General features: G+C 40.8%; 1 protein-coding gene across 19 annotated transcripts in view; it reads left to right on the forward strand.

Annotated features, from left to right (window-relative positions):
• Positions 1-16298, forward strand: part of Magi1 (membrane associated guanylate kinase, WW and PDZ domain containing 1) — a 619206-nt gene extending 602908 nt beyond the window's left edge. For 14 of the 19 annotated variants that reach the window (XM_046452718.2, XM_046452716.2, XM_046452721.2 and 11 more), the window contains 5 exons: positions 5929-6022; positions 6151-6211; positions 7161-7304; positions 8434-8572; positions 12653-16298. In XM_046452718.2, coding sequence (XP_046308674.1) covers positions 5929-6022; positions 6151-6211; positions 7161-7304; positions 8434-8572; positions 12653-13422 — 1208 coding nt within the window. In that variant the 3' untranslated portion in view covers positions 13423-16298. Of the gene's footprint in view, positions 1-5928; positions 6023-6150; positions 6212-7160; positions 7305-8433; positions 8573-10629; positions 10719-12652 lie in introns of all 19 variants that reach the window. The other 5 variants (XM_058582074.1, XM_046452730.2, XM_046452731.2 and 2 more) reach the window with 1 other exon arrangement.
• Positions 16299-17554: the final 1256 nt, after the last annotated feature.

A 17554-nucleotide genomic window follows, 5' to 3' on the forward strand; every position in this document is an offset into this window, starting at 1 on the left:
AAACATATGCAAAAGCAACTTATACTACTCTGCACATACTAGGTGTTGAGTTAGTGAAGTAGAGTCACTGTATTTTTGAAAACCTGAACCCCCCAAAATATAATGCACTGTGGATTGTCCCCTAACAGTTGGCAATAAAAAGGAATTCTTAAAACTTCAGTGCTTACAAAATTCAGGCAGATCTCTTGTGCTCCTTAGAAGATAGTAAAATAAAGTAGTGAAGGATTGATATCTTTAAAGATGGCCCATGATCTGCTGAGGTTGATCTCATCTAAAATGTTTCTAAAATGTTCTATCATTGTGCCATGATAATAAACGTTTTTGCCAGTGACTTTGTAAGTATCAAGATCTAAGTAAAGGGAATCACTTCTATCAGAAGGTGAAGTGCAATGCTCATCTTTAAGGGGCCATCTTGGAAATTAGAGCGGCGGCAGGGGAGTTAGATTTCTGGGGGAATTAGATAGCAATCCAAGAGAATGTCTCAAACACGTACAAGAAGTAGAATGACCATGACAGTGTGATGAAGAGAAAATCTTGCTTGATCTACTTCCTCTGTGTGCAAGTTAGACATGGCTGACTGTGGAGGTATAGGGAGGTGCTCTCTGGATTAGGGCCCTCTGGTCTCCTTCAGATCTTTCATTCTGATATTTACCTCATCAAGTAGCCCAAAGACCAATTGTTTCATGGTATCTACAAGGAGTTCGAAGTTTTTAGCTAGCATGGTTCTAAGCGCTTAGAGATCTATCACGTCTGAAATAACAGTTCTTAGAAACCCCAGGAGGCACTTGGAGAAGATTCCCCCTCATTTGTACAGTGCTCAGAAACCCTCTGAATCTACTATTTTTGGTACCAGGGATTGAACTCAGGGGCAATCAACCACTGAGCCCCATACCCAGCCCTATTTTTTGTATTGTATTTAGAGACAGAGTCTGAGTTGCTTAGAGCCTTGTTTTTACAGAGGCTGGCCTTGAACTTGCCTCAGCCTCCTGAGCCACTGGGATTACAGGTGTGCGCCACCATGCCCGGCTGAATCTACTCTTTAACTCATGGTACCCAAGTCTGTTTTCTTGCCATCAGATTCCTCATTCTTTTTCTAATTTCCCTTATCTCAGACTTTAGTTTCCCTGACTTGCTTCTCCCATTTCTCTTACCTCTATAACAAAACTCCAAAATATAACTCCCTTTTATTTGGCATGTCTATGCTGTTAGAAGGTTTACCTCCACAAATCTTAGACAGGCTGTGACCAGGGGAGTCTATACTTCTCTGTCATTTATGAATTTGGGGTCAGGGTGGGAGGTTGAGTTAGGGGAGAACCTTTTCTTCTGTGAGATATGGGCAAGGGATAGTAAATACACAACAGCCACACAGAAAGGCCTAAGTAGCTGAACAGATTGAATCCGAACTTGATCTCCAACAAGTCAGACCACACTTGGATCATACAGAAATGTCCATGTAGTCTTATTCTGAGTGGGAAGAAGAGTAATCAGAGCAGAGCCTGAACCAAACTAATGTGGAATCATGTTCAAAATAATGAGAATATGAGAATATATATATATATATATATATATATATATATATATATATATTTTTTTTTTTTTTTTTTGAATTGTGGTCTTGAATTTCTTCTTCAGTTCACCTGATTCAGAGTGTTTGCTTTTAGAGATGAGCTTGCAAAACAGATATTGCTATTTCCTTGGCAAAGGTATAGATAGTAAAAAGTCCTCCCTGAACTTTCCACATATTTGTGGGGTTCAGATTTTCCAATATCACCTTCAGTATTTATGACACATATGTTTACACAATCAAATATTTATGAAAGAAATGATCATGTTCTTTGTTGATTTGCTTAGCTTTTCATGTGGATTCCGGAAGGAAGGGTAAGAACATTGACATAGGAACAAGGCTAGAATCATAATCACTTGTCACAGAGATAGGCTCAAACCCAAGGTAGAATCTCCTGTCAGAAGAGTGAGGGCCCCGATTTCCAACAGCCTCATGACATGCTTAAGAGCTGTTTTTCTTGATACATGATTGCTATGGAAAGTATATTAATATCCATTTTCATTCCTCTGGGAGAGCTAAAGTAGGTATAAACTCTGTTTAATAAAGAATGTGGGAGGCACTTTCTGGAATATCCATAAAAATATCCAATAGATTCATCTGCCTTAGTCTTTTAAAAGTCAAATATATTGACACTCCTTTATAATATCGCTGCTGGAGGGTGAGTGGAGGGTGAGGAGGCTAGACTCTTTTTCAGGCTCTTTTTTTTTTTTTCCTATTATACAGGGCAAATTTTGCTTTGGGGATAGAGCTATAAATTTTTGATAATGGACCTCATCTCTATATTTTAAAAAGTTAGAGAACATTTCAGCAGATACAATTTTGGTTTAATTCCAAATGAAGACTTAAAAGTTTATGAAAACAAGTCTAACTTTATTGGTATTATAAAAGCACTCTGGAAATCAAGGCCATGCTAAAATTCTTTTGGTCCTCTGAAAAGAACCCATGAAATTCAGTAGTCCAAGCAGGGCATTCTGTATTTTGGTTAATCTAGGATACTGCCTAGAGAAATTAGTAGCAGTTATGCAGTAAAATGAAAACATTGCTTACATGAACGGAGGTGTCAATCAGGTATGATTTTCTGGATACCAACACAGATCCCCATGTGAACAGTAAGACTAAAAGCACACTTTCAGGCAAGCCCGAGTTTGATTCCCATTACTTGCCTCCTGGGTGATCCTGGGCAGTTTCTTACCTTTCCTATGCGCCAGCGTCTCCATCTATAAACAGGGCGATAACTTGCACTGGTTTTATGAAGTGGTGGCCATTAATTGAAGTAGCGCCCACGGTCGTGGTCCCAGTACAGTGCTTGCTTGGCACTCTGCACATGGTCTTGTAAATGGTGGTTGTTCATAGATTTTAAAAAATGCAAAATAAGGAAAAGTCCCTGAGCTCAAATAGGCATTTGCATATTAAGCATTAATTTCTTTAAAAAGCTCAAAGTGAAGCTGCAACCCTAAAAAAGATTTGCATGTAAATATAATTGGGGAAAACAGCAAATGAAGGATAAGAGGAAAATTAATAAGGACATTCTGTTTATATGTGTTTTGAGTGATTATCTGTTATATCATTAAATCATGAAAGCAGCAGAAATATGAAAAATCATTTGAGAATAGGATTCCATATTCCTGGAATATTCCAGCTACCAAAAGCACACAATAACTCCAAATGGGAACTTCTTCACAATTCAGTAATTCTAATCACTTTAATTACAAAGAAATGTTCTTTTTTTGGTACCCTGATTGTGATTTCCCCATGGCCCAAATGATCTTATGATTTCCCAGAGAATCTTTATAAAATGAATTACAATGAGCTGTATGAGGTTAGCTAAAGGACCAGATTTTATGGGAGCTCTGGTGAGTGTCACTGACAGTCTGTGTGTCCTGTGTACTGACCTGGTGGATGACTTGTATGAAATATCACTTAGATTCATCGGTTTTGCCAGTTAACTGTGCTTGAATGGGAGTGATATGAAGGTGCTAATGACCTTCCAAATGCTCTAAAAAAACCATTTACAGTAGTAATCCTAAAAATGTACCAGTAATATGCTTTTAATATTATAATAATACATACTAAAAGTATGCTAATAATTTTTTTGAGCACTAATGTGTCTGGCACTGTCCCTAATAGTTCCTCTTAGATCATCACTGTACCACTTTCCTTAGATACTTCTGTTATTCTCCTTTGCAGATGAGGAAACTGAGACACTGAAAGTTGAAATGGCTTTGCTCTTGTCCTGTCTAGTGCAGCCTACTATGCAAAGCGAGGCAGTCTGACTCAGAATCTGACCCTTGTAACCATTTGGCTAACCTGCCTCCCAGTAAGCTTGAGGCACAGCCTTTGCCTGACCCAAGGGTCTCAAGTCACACTAGGCCAGTCAATGCTCTGAGGAGTCCATAGGAACAAGGAACCAGACATCTGTGTCCCCTTTGTTTCACCCTTTAGTTCCCAGACTTAGTGGATCACAGGTTCTTCTCCTTCAGAATCTGTAGAAACATTTGTAGAACACATTGTGAGAAACATTGTCCTAAAACATGAATAAGATTCATAAAACTATGCTTTCTACTTACATTTTCTTATTAATCTTGGGCATGGCTATAAGAATCAGGGACTTTTATGGCTGGCATATAAACTGTTAAAATCCTCTTTAACCTTCTCTTGCTGCAGAGAGTTTCCCTAACTTAACGATGCCCCCATAGTAGTGTAGTGAATGTGTTGAATGCGGGCTGTGGTCTAGCACCGATGCTATGCGTCTCGCATCCTTTCATCCTGAGAGGACCGATCGATCGGCAGCATTCCCTCGTCCTGGGTGAGAAGAGTCAGGCACACCATTAATGGGTGGAGAAAGAGGGATTTGAATTCTGTGTGAATCTCAAACACATGCTTTTAACCGCTGTGTGTCATGAAAGTAAAGTAACAGGACACCAGACCCGAATTGAGCAGTGTTCTCAAGAAATTAAAATGGAAGAGAGACCACCAGCCATTGGGTGCATAGGAGGTCTCTTATCCCAGGACTGTAGGGGAACAAGGGGTGGGGAGGGGAGTGGAAGGGGAGGAGAGATTACAGGCTTCTTAGTTTCAAGTACTTAAAATATTATCCCATAGAAACCTCCTTATACCCAATGTAGTCAATAAACATCGAAGTACTAGGAAGCATAGAACTCAGGGAATCTTCTAGACCTCATGGTTCACTATTAATTAAATGGGCACTTGCAGGCTAATTTTAGAACCTAACAACCACAGTTAGTATTTTCTTTTCTTTCTTTCTTTTCTTTCTTCTTTTTTTATTTTTTTTTATTTTTATGTGGTGCTGAGGATTAAACCCAGTGCCTCATGCATGCTAGGCAAGCACTCTACCTCTGAGTTACAGCCCCAGCCCCTAGTATTTTCTTGATGAGAAAATAAAAGCCAAGTTCCTAAGAGTCCATTTAAGAATAAATATTAAATGTATGGCTCGCTCCTGGTGGTTGCTACTTACCTTGATTTTAATGGAGAAATTATTAGCAAAAAAGCATATATCTGTTACCATACGAGTGATTAAATTTTAATACATACACATGGATGTGTTATCTATAGTTTTTGGTTTTTTTATGATTTTTTTTTTCAGATTCTGAGTCTCCAAACTGGTAGAGATTATGAAGTTGCTTATGAATGTGATGAGTGGAGAAGAAATTCAATTTACATAGGAATATAATCCTATTCCTTACTTTAAAGCAGCTTCATGATTTATACAACTTATGTTTATAACTCTGGTTCTTCTAATGCAGGTTTTAAAATTAATCTTTCATGAGTGATACTAGATGGAGATCTGTCAAGAGTTCCATATTTTCACTTGTGCTTTATGAAAAGCAATGAGGAAGAAAGGAGATGTTATTTGTGTTTAATAATATGTTAGCTCACTTCTGAATTTAATATTCACATGAGGAAATCAGGCATACTTACCAAATGCTGCTGATAAGTTGCAGGAAATGTTAGCAGGGACATTTATTAGCAGCCTGTACAATCCTGTGAAATACCTCCGGGGCGGCCCAGTGTTTTGATGGATTGCCATCTCTCAGTGGTGGGGAGGAGTCAGACACACCAATGCTGGCTGTAATTTTAGAGCAGCTTTTCCCCTGGCAGACCCTATTTCATTTGAGGGAATGTCTGCTTAGGAGGAGGGTCACAGTGGGGGGCATACATGAGCCACAGCAGAGAAGATCTTAGGATGGTTCATTAAATTCCTGAGTCTTTAGAAATTTGAGTCCAACTAATTGAAATGGGGACAGGGAAGTCAGATTTGTCACTTAGAGACAGGGTTTCTGCTCACCTCCCAGTTGGATGATGTCTTCTCTCAGGCCTTCATTTCTTTATGCTCTGTCCCACAGAGTCCTCAAATGCCACTTTGCTGACCAATGCAGAGAAGATTGCCACCATCACCACCACACACACCCCTTCTCAGCAAGGGGCCCAGGAGACAAGGTCAGCTGAGACTTTGGTTCCTTTTGTTACTTTAAAGGGGGAAAAGGGACCTGTCCTCTCATCATGATGAGACATGTTTTCCGTCTCCCCCTGCATTGCTGTTATATTTATTTCTCTCACTTTGGCAGGAACACCGCCAAACCAAAGCCGGAATCTCAGTTCGAGTTCAAAGCTCCCCAGGCTACCCAGGTGAGGGTCCTTTCTCCTTTTTTTTGTTTCCTGCATTTTGCTCATTTCCTTCCAACTTTCTGAAGCTGTTTTTACAGGATATTTTTTTGAAGGGCATCCTTAATTTAAAATAAACGTCCTTTTGTGCAGTGATTTTCCACATATATACTCATATTTGCTTGACATATATACTCATATTTGCTTTTATTTTACTACCTTTGAAAAAATATTCTAACATATGCTTTGGTAGGGAGAGAAAAATAAGACCAAAATACTGAAAAGCTGTCACAAGGATCAGTGGTCGGAGAAAAAGCAAAGCATCTAATAACTGTTTGCAAAATCATAGTTCTTCAAGAAAATCTCTTTTTGTTGTTGTTGTTGTTAAGGTGGTTTTGGGGACTGTGGATTTCAGGTGAGAGCCAGGATACCTGCCTCTCAAGATGGTTAGCAAGTGAAACAAATCTGGGAACCACTGGGTGATGCCGAGATAAATAAGTTTCTTTTCTGCTGGCCTCTGTGGACCCTTCAGTAGTCCGTTTGTGGTCTTGCCCACACAGAATGGGAACCACTCCCCAGACTGCAGAGGTTGGCATAGACACAGTGCTAGTGGTAGACCCTGGTGCTTCTCAGGCCAGGTTCAAGGAAGCTGAACATCCAGCCACAAATGGATGGTATCATGTGATGAAGAAGCTTCCTGCCCTAAATGCAGATTGCAACCTTCCTAGTTGAATTTTAATGTGTGCATAGGTATAAGCATGATCCTAAGTGTTTCAAATTCTGGATTTCCAACTTCTGATATTAATGAAGATTAATGAGGATGACTAATAAGCACTTAAGAGTCACTAAGAGAGGACTAGAGACTGTGCCTTTCGGCCAAATCAACATGACATGGAATGTTTGGGAAGATATGAGAAAAACATGTGTGGATAGCAGTTCTACCTGAATGACTGCATTTAATTTCTTTAAATAGGAGCAAGATTTTTACACTGTGGAACTGGAAAGAGGAGCCAAGGGATTTGGCTTTAGTCTTCGAGGGGGTCGAGAATATAACATGGACCTCTATGTTCTGCGCTTAGCAGAGGATGGTCCTGCAGAAAGATGTGGAAAGATGAGGGTAAGTAGGAAAAGGAGGCTGGAGTAGATGTGAAGAAGCATCTGCAGTGACTTACGTTTTTACTGTTGTTGTTGTTGTTGTTTGTTTTTAGATATACATAACAGTAGGGTGTATTCCGACATGTTATACATACATGGAATTCAACCCATTACAATTTTGATTCCATTCTCATAGTTGAATATGATGTGGAGTTTCACTGGTCATGTATTCATATATGTGCATAAGAAAATTATGTACAATTCATTGTCTTTCCTATTCCCATTCCCCCTCCGTCTAATCCAATAAACTTCTATACGTCCCCTGTACCCTCCCTTGTTATGGGTTAGCATCCGCACATCAGAGAGAACATTCAGCCTTTGGTTTTTTGGGACTGGCTTTTTTCACTTAGTACGATAGTCTCCGGTTCCATCCATTTACCAGCAAATGTCATGATCTCTCTCTTCTTTATGGCTAATATTCCATTGTGCATATATATCACATTTTCTTTATCCATTCATCCATAGAAGGACACCTAGGTTGTTTCTGTAGCTTGGCTATTGTGAGGTGAGCTCCACTAAACATTCATGTGGCTATGTCACTGTAGTATGCTGATTTTAAGTCCTTTGGGTATATAAACGAGGAGTGGGATAACTGGGTCAAATGGTGGTTCCATTCAAAGTTTTCTAAGAAATCTCCATACTGCTTTCCAGAGTGGTTGCACCAATTTGCAGTCCCACCAGCAATGTATGAGTGAACCTTTCCCCTCACATGCTCGCCAACATTTATTGTTACTTGTATTCTTTTTTTTTGAAAAACATTTTTTAAGAGAGAGAGAGAGAGAGAGAGAGAATTTAATTTATTTTTTAGTTTTCGGCGGACACAACATCTTTGTTTGTATGTGGTGCTGAGGATCGAACCCGGGCCGCACGCATGCCAGGCGAGCACGCTACCACTTGAGCCACATCCCCAGCCCTGTTACTTGTATTCTTGATAATTGCCATTCTGATTAGAGTGAGATGGAATCTCAGAGTAGTTTCAATTTGCATTCTTCTAATTGTTAGAGATGTTAAACATTTTTTTATATATGTGTTGACCATTTATATTTCTTTCTTTTTATGACTCTCGCTATGTTCTACTCCTACCATGGCAGATTGGTGATGAAATTCTAGAGATCAATGGCGAGACCACCAAAAACATGAAGCACTCTCGGGCCATTGAACTGATTAAGAATGGTGGCCGCAGAGTTCGTCTGTTTCTGAGGCGGGGAGACGGCTCGGTCCCGGAATATGGTGGGTCAAACTATGAAAACATTCCTTCCTTCCCTGGCATGACTCCATGACTCTGTCTCCAGAACGGCAGCAGGAAAGTCCTTTCTGTCTCCCCATTCACCAGTGTCTTACAGCCTCTCGCACCATGTGATTATTTGCTTCGCTTGTTCTGAAATCTCCACATTTCATCTTTTTGCTTGCTTCTGTGGACTGGGGCAAGGCCTAGGACAAGATCTTTAGAGCCCCCTTTCTGATAATCAGAGAGAACATTTTGTCTAGTCCGACCAAGAGCGAAGGAATGTTTGTTTGAACTGTGCCAAACTGTTTCTCAGATCCAATTGTTAGCACAAAATGACTCTATACTCCTTTTAAGAAGCAGGAAAGCAGGTTTCCTGAGTGATATGATGAGGCACAAATATATATATATTTTTTTCTTTTTTTTTTGGTTACTTGATGTCTTTATTTAAGAAGCGTGAAATTTCAAGATGATTTGGGGGCTTTGCTCACCTCCTAGATGCTCTGCGTCCAAAAATTCTCCATCCCTCCACTGGTCTCTGACCCCAAATCAGACCACCTGAGCCCACTACTGTCAAACGAACAAAAACTGTTGACATATTAGCCATATGTTTTTAAGTGATGAAGGACGAAATAGATTCCCAGTGCTCATCATGAGGGAAACATGTTACTATACCTTTCCTATGAGGAAAGCCAGGTTATACGTAGAGTTCCTTTGTCATATCTTTAGACATGATTTGAGTAGATGGCAATGATCTTTACCTAGCTTAGTGTTCTGATGGCAAAATATTGTATATTGTAATAATTCTGTCCTATTTATTTGAGATTCTTGTTTAAAATTTAAAAAAAAGAGAAAAAAAAAGCTATGCCCTAGATGTAGGGCTTTTTTTTCCCAACCAAAGGTCTACAAAAGTTTCTATAGAAACTGTAATCGAATGATCCCCATATACATTGGTCCCCTTTATTAGGGATTTATCTGTTATCACCCTCTTTTCTGAAAGTCACTCTGCACAATTCCCAGTTGCATTTTTGGACTTCCTTGATGAGATCCTTCATTCAGATGTAGCTCAAGGAGGGGAACAGCTCCCGTGCAGGCAGCTTCCCCTGGTGTTGGACATGGGTACAGGTGCACAATATGAGGGATCCGAGGGAAGGGGGGAGGGTGGGTTTCAGACAAGGCCCCTTTAGGCCCGGCCAACCACAGGGGGAAGTTCATGACGACATTCAGATGACATGGCTGCGTACTGTACTAAACTTCTGACTGTTAGGTGTATTGATGCCACTGAAGCTGTGTAACATTGTCTTCCTTTTCTGTCTTCCCTATGCCTTCTGTCGGATGTGATATTTCATTTGAGAGTCATCGTCAGTAACCTGTGTACCTTCTCCAAACCTATGTCTGTTGCACTGAGGATGAAAATCCAACACTAACAAATGTTCTTTGGGCTAATAATAATAATAATAATAAAGATCATTTAAATACATGGTTTTCCAAAAAGGGTTGAACATTGCCAGGGTTGTGCTGCTGTAATGTTTCCATGCGTCATTTGGACTAAACCTCTCTAATTCTATTGATTAGAGTCACAAATGGGTTATAATATGTTAAGTTCCAATATTTTTCTGACTTGATTGGAACCTGCTTCTCTGTGAGGCTATTTTTGTAATGAGTTTTTGTACTTAATTTAACTGCCGCGGTCTGGGGGGGGGGGGGTTGGGGAGGGACTTTGTTCTTTTGTTGTTTATTGTTAATGCTCTCCTATGCCAGCCTGTCATTGTTCCAGTTGTTTGAAAAAAAAAAAAAGGATGCATTCATTGTCTGGGTTCTCAAGTCATCTTATGGCTGTCTAAAGACGTACGTCATGTTCCAATTGCGGTCTCTGCAGCCTTATTTGAGTGTTGCCTTAGACTGTCTGACTGGACAAATAAACTCTCTTTGCCCTATGTTAACAAATACAGATTTTTTTTCTTTCCTCCTTGTTATAGGGAATCTAAATGTTCAACTTTTTCTCTTTCTCTCTTTCTCTTTCTCTCTGACTGTTCTTGGTGCTGGGCCCTCCCTTCTACAGCGATGATACCTCCTAATATCGCTGCATGTATGAGAAATGAAAAGCTCGGGGAGGCTTGCTTCTACCTTATGGGCCATAATCAAACTACGGTTTGTAGCTCAATCAATACTAGGTGTTTCTGTGCTGTGGCCTAATTTCCTCATTGCTTCTGCTTAGCTCTATTTTGATATGTTTGGCAATTCATTCTGAGCACCCTGCGTTCTTGGAATTGTAAGTACACTGCTGACCCCTGTTGAAGTGTTGCTCTCCCTTGTCTTGAAAGTAGGCATAAGATTTCAAGGTTAGATTTAGAATAGTGATCTGAGGACCTTCCCTTACCCAAATGTCAGATGACTTTTGTCTTCGTTCTGATAGTCCACCCAGCATTTAGAAAGAATGAACCTTATACCACAGAGCTCTCACCCAGATAGATAGGGCTTTGCCAGATGGGAAGAGATTCCCCCATTCTTCAGGTATCTCTGGCATTCTACAGCCTAGGGGCCAAATCCTGACCACAGCCTGTGTCTGTAAGTAAGATTTACTGATGCATAGCTACACACCCATTTCTGTTTTGTGTTGCCTGTGCTTTTGCCCTACAGTGGCTGGTTTGAACAGTTGCAACAGAGACTGTGGTCCAGAATATTTACTACCTGGCCTTTTAGAAAAACTTTGCTAATCCCTGCTTTAGGTTATGTACCTGCTTTTGCTAAAAGCCATGCTGGGTGTTGGAAGATCTTTCATGAAACATATTAATTGCTGAATAGAGACCTGGCTGCCTCATGAAAGATCTTTTAAGAGCCCCAGTGATTCCCTCCTCTCTGTCACATGGGTCTGCCCTCCCTACTGCAACACAATATTTTAGGCTCCTGGAATTTGTTGCGTTTAGTTGCAACAAAGCATCCCTGGGCTCTCATAAATTCATGATGCTGCCCTACTTTTAAACCTATAGACATCTTGGTGGTATAAGAAGCAGTCTATAATAGTGAGATCCATTATGCCATATTCATACATGCGTATAATTTGATCACTCTCCTTCCCCAGTCATGTATAATTATAATGTACCAATTTCAAAAGGAAAAAAAAAAAGGAGCAGTCCAGTGGCTCCACAGTTCCTCCATATTGTTATGACTGCTTCATATATCATACAGAAAAACTGCTTTTAAACTTAAGGATTTTGTGAGCCCTGTCTAATTGCAAATGTGTAATTAACCACCTCTTTCCCCCCTTCCTTGTATCTACCAGAAAACTCTGCATTTGAAAGATGGTTCCTTATTTTTGAATTTACCCAAAGTAGACAAAATAGTTGAAGAGCACACACAAAAGTATAGTTCAGTGGCCCCTCAAGTGCATGTGACATTTGCCAATCAGCACCTGGCCATTATGCTGCTGCCACAATCCCCTTTGCTCAACACTTTGGATTATTGTTTTAAAGTATAAATATGCTTTGCATATGGTAAAAATACGTGAATCCTGAGTGTGTGATGCATTGTAGTTTTCACCTCTGTGTGCACACATTTAGGTCACCACTCAGATAAGCCATAGACTACTTCTGTCCCCCAAGAAGCTTCCTATGCCCCTCCAGGTCAATGTCCTAGATTGTTTTTAAGCAAATCAAAACAAGCATTCTTTAAAGGAAAGGAGATTTTCTTTCTTGGGGGCAGTGTAGGGTGGGGAAGAGGAAAAGGGTTGGTAGATGGGGAGGAGAGAGGCAGGGGGATAGGTAAGGGGGAGAAATTTGGGTACCTGAAGACAGACTACCTGGGGTGTGCCTTTAAAGACTAAAGTCATGCCTGATTTAATAAATTCTTTAATGATCTATCTGGGGTATCAAAAAGAGCCAGATGCTGAAAGCCACAAGTACTAGTTGGTAACCCTAACTAGTTGCAGTTATACATAACGTAACCAAGACTCAGTTGGCTTTGACTCTGATGGCTTTTAACAGTTGTTTGTTTGTTGTGACTAATGAGTCGAGCGCGGGAGGGAGCGGGGACTGGACCATGCAGGTCCTCCCTACCTAACTGGGCCTCTCCTGTCTTCCTCGCAGACCCCAGCAGCGACCGGAACGGCCCCTCCGCCGGTGCACAAGGCTTTCCGGAAGTGAGGGCCGGACCGGAAGTGAGGGCCGGACCGTCCGGCCGCCAGCACTCATCATTGGAGTCCAGTTACCCACCCGACGTTCACAAATCATCACCACATGGGGAGAAGCGGGCACACGTGAGAGACCCAAAAGGCAGCCGAGAGTACAGCAGACAACCCAATGAACACCACACCTGGAATGGAACTTCCCGAAAACCCGACGGCGGGGCCTGCCGACCCAAGGACAGGGCGCCCGAGGGACGCCGAGACGCGCAGGCCGAGCGGATGGCGACCAACGGGCCCAAGAGGAGGTCCCCGGAGAAGCGCCGGGACGGCACGCGCAGCGCCGACACCACCCTGGAGAGGAGGGAGAAGCCCGAGAAGAGGCGGGAAGGGTCTCCCGAGCGCCGGCGGGAGCGGTCCCCCACGCGCCGAAGGGACAGCTCGCCCAGCCGGCGGCGGCGGTCCCTTGAAAGACTCCTGGATCCCAGAAGGTCCCCGGAGCGAAGGAGAGTGGCCTCGCCCGAGAGGAGGGCCAAGTCCACCGATCGGAGACGGGCCCGGTCCCCCGAGCGCCGCCGAGAGCGTTCGCTGGACAAAAGGAGCCGAGAGGACCGAGGTGGCCACCGCGAGCGGGAAGAGGCGACTCTGAAACAGGAAGTGGGCAGAAGTTCCAGAAATCCCCCGGAGCAGAGGAGGCGACCTTATAAAGAATGTAGCACCGACCTCAGTATCTGAGACTTGACACGCATTCCAACCTTTACCATGTCAAAGGTTCTAAGAGGAAGGTCACAAACCTGAAATAATTTAGTTTTCTTACCTTAGGAAGCATCTCTGACACCTGGTGATCCTATGAATAGCTACAAACATTTTATGCATTTGAGATCTTCTAAGAAAAAAAAATTATATATGAAAAGTCTTGTGCCTGATGTATAAATATTAAAGAAAGTATTTTTAAATGCATACTTTTTTTTGGAAATTATTTGCCAAATACTGGCCCAAAGGGATATAGATTTTGTTTCTATAGAAAGCGTGGAATTGTCAAGAATTTTTTTTCCCTTTTTTTTTTTTTTCTTTGGGCAATCTTTTTCTCTCCTGTTAAAATGGGGCGGTTGGTCATGTTTCTCTTTAAGGACGGGAAATTATTAAGTTTAATTAATGATCGAGACTGTTATATAGTGATGTAGTGCTATACTGTAGACAGGAGTTTTTCTTCAAAGCAAAAAGGCAAACTTCTATTTGTAAAAACTGAGGACCTCTTGGGATGGATTAGGATTGCCAATGATCCTAAAATTAAGCAAACTGTAATGACAAGACTACTATTGCAAATGAAGGATATTTATAGCTTTTTAAACTGCGGCAGCACAAAGAAATTTTTTTTTTTTTTTTTTTTTTTTTTTTTTTTTGTCCTTGGGTTAGAATTGATTCGAAACAGTTTGTACTCTCTCTGGCCCAGGAAGGCACAGAGACAAGAAGGTTGGCCGCCATTACCCAAACACAGCCTAAGCACAGATTGTCAGGTTCATTAGCATCTCCCCCGTGGAATAAGATCTCATTTAAGGCAGTTCCATGGCAGCCTTACTCAACTACTAGAAGGAACAGACAACCTACACCTGTGTTGTCTGGCCGGTGGTCTGATTTGAAGCTGAATATTTGATGGAATGTAGGACAGTGTGCTGGGTATGAGGGAGACATAAATATCACCACCACGATGAAAAGTATGGCCCCCTTTTTTGCATAGCCCATGATTGCCCTTTGCCAAATTAGGGAGGAAGGAGTGACGTTTGGTGGATGAAATTCTCTTTTGAGAATTTAAAGAAATGACAGCTGGGGCTGCTCATTCATAGAAATGCCAATTGCACTTTGAAACCATAAAGTTTTTAGGTTGGTCAAAGGGGAAGCAAGGAAGTGATCCCAGTGGTTCTAGTCCTGGTTGGGAAACCTCTGCCCTCATGACCCTGTCCTTTAGTCTTTGGACAGCAGAACAAAAACAATGATTTTTCTTTTTAAAAAGACCCATTCTTCCTGAAACCCTCAGGTGGTGTGGTTGGGTCGGCTGTAGCCCCAGGATGTGGTTTAAATGGATTACTGCCTAGCTGAGCCAAAACGTTTGCTTGTACCTGTTGGACCACTACAGCAAACCGCTGCTTACAGTGCATTGTGTATTTCTGTAGTACTGTTTTGCATTTTCCGTACAGACACAAAACTTTGCAAGTCAATCACTGTTGTTCCCATGGTACTGTATTGAAAAAAGAAAAAAAGATTAAAAAAAAAAAAAAGACAGCCAGCCAATCATTGTGTGTACAGAGTTAAAAATTGTAATTAATAGAGCCTGTTGAAAAAAAAATGTTGCCTTTTTTTCTTGTATAAAAGAGAATTTATGACAAAAATTTAGCTGTGAGGAATGTGATATGTGTTTATATTTCTGAATATGAACAAATTGATTCATGGGGATATATTTTAATGTAAACTAAATCAGGTATGTAAAGTTGTTTTAAAATGGGAGACTATATAAGTAATTCTCTAAAGCTTTAGTTGGTTTGGGATATCATCATTTCTTCCATGGTGAGCCTGCTTGTGAATTATTAAGCACTTGTTTGCATTCTCTGTTCTTCACTCATTTATTTCTTACAGTGTGCTATGGACTTAATGCTCTTTCTGTATTGATGAAAAGCAGTATGTGGGCCAATCTTTTTATAAAACACTATGCATATATAAATATTACATTGTTCATAGCTTTATTTGATTTATGGGTTTATACACAACACTAGAATGAATAGCTATAGTAGTGTGGACATTTACAAAACAAGTTCCTTTCCTGGAACAGAAACAATGTACATTCTGTAGCTAAAAAGGAGGGAAAAAGTCTGTGGATGCTATTTTTATTATCCGAGTTTTCCATGCAAAGCTTACATTGAGCTGTAGGAGGAAGACTGAGGAAGAGTACAACTGAATAATGATGTTTTTTTCCGTCAATTTCCTAAGAGCCAACTTGGAGATTTTATTCCTAAGGCTGCAGTGCTAGGATTTTTCTCACTAGTTCTAGCACAACCTGAGATGTTAAATGACTGACACTCTCATTTGGGGTCCAGGGTTTTAAATAATTGAAATCAAGGTGCATTTTTGGAGTGTATCCTTAAGTTAACATCTTGACTGTCTTGCTTGTTGTAAGAGATATTTGATGTGTTAAAAATCTGTGCTACCGCCCCAGCTTGTTTCAGTTCATGAGGACTTTTGGTGTGGTAATTTCACCTTAGTTCCACACATCAGATTTGCTTTGAAAATATTGTACTGTACAGGGACTATGCATTAAGCAGAAAGATATAGTTTTCTTTGAACTACTGTAACCTTAAATTGGAAACTGATTCTTGTGAGCCTACTTTCCCTAACCCCCCACTCCATGTAAATGTGTTGATGAGCGATGATGGATGAGAATTTTGTATGACTTATACCATTTAGGAATTCCCCTCCCTCTTTTACACAGTTGATGCCTGAAAGAATGTTGGGGAGCAGAGTCAACACCCTACTTGTATTTTTTAAGTTTCTTTTGTGAAAGATTTTTTAATGCATTTTTACTGTAAAAATACATGGAAATGTATGCATTCCATAACCACTATTGTTTCTGGATTGATATCTTCCTTGTCTCCTCATTGTTTCAGATATATCAGGGTCAAATAATGAGTGGAGGGTGCCTGATTCAAACTCCCTGAAATACCATTCTATTGAGAAAGGAGTTATGTCTTTGAGGTAGAAAAGTGCTTTGCCAGTCTGGCACCGTGGTGCACGCCTGTCATACCAGCTACTCTGGAGGCTGAGGCAGGAGTAATCTCAAGTTCAAAGCCAGCCTCAGCATAAGTGAGGCCCTAAGCAACTCAGTGAGACCCTGTCTCTAAATAAAATACCAAATAGGGCTGGGATGTGGCTCAGTGATGGAGTGCCCCTGAGTTCAATCCCCAGTAAAGCTGCCTCCGCCAAAAAAAAAAAAAAAAAGAAGTGCCTTGCTATTCAAAGTGTCATCTGTGGATAAGCTGCCTCATGGAGAGTTTGTTAGAAATGTACAATCTCTAACCCCACTCCAGACCTACAGAGTCAAAATGTGCATTTGGCAAGATCCTCAGCTAACTCATATGCATATGAAAATTTGAACAGCATGGTATAGCATAGAACCTTGGCTCTAAAGCAAATTGTGCCAAGCCAAGAGCTTCCTGTGAGATGTTTGGGAAGGTTTCTCCACCATTGTTAGCCTCCTTTCCTCATCTTTAGAGTGGCAAATCTCATAGAGTTGGCAAGAATAAGTGCAAAGTGTTCAGCACACCTCCGGCACTCAGATCCTCTGTAAACACTAAAACATTTTTACTGAGGGTTCTCTGTACAGCAATGAGTATTGTACTCTTTCCTTTGTCCTGGCTTGTCAATCAAAATGAAGAAATATATTTTGTCTATTAAAATGAGGAAGAAAGCCTTTTATTTTAATTTAAAATTAACAAATAGTAAGGCTCATGCTACTTCACAGGTATAATTATGCTTGCTATTGTTTTGAAATAACAAGCCAAAATGCGATGCTCTGAAAGTCAAAACCAAAATAGTCTCAGAGCAGACTTGGGGAGGTAGATATATAAATGGAGTTAGACAAACTCCCACATCACACTAGATGAGAAAGCTAGTTCATTAGCATACAATTTAACACCCATCCAGGTTGATTGTGTAGTTGGAAGTAACTCAATTTCCTCCACAGTCTGGTTGGTTTCTTTGTGTGGCTTAGTGGTTGGGGTTTTCCTAAGCTGGTGGACACTCAAAGGTGTATTGTGTTTTAATAGTAGGCCCATCTCTTTGACTTTATTTTGTCACTGACATGGTAATTATGGACACT

This window comes from Marmota monax, unplaced genomic scaffold (assembly GCF_021218885.2).
Source record: "Marmota monax isolate L192 unplaced genomic scaffold, Marmota_monax_Labrador192_F-V1.1 WCK01_AAM20220418_F8-fsc00042, whole genome shotgun sequence".
NCBI classification, from domain to species: Eukaryota; Metazoa; Chordata; class Mammalia; order Rodentia; family Sciuridae; genus Marmota; species Marmota monax.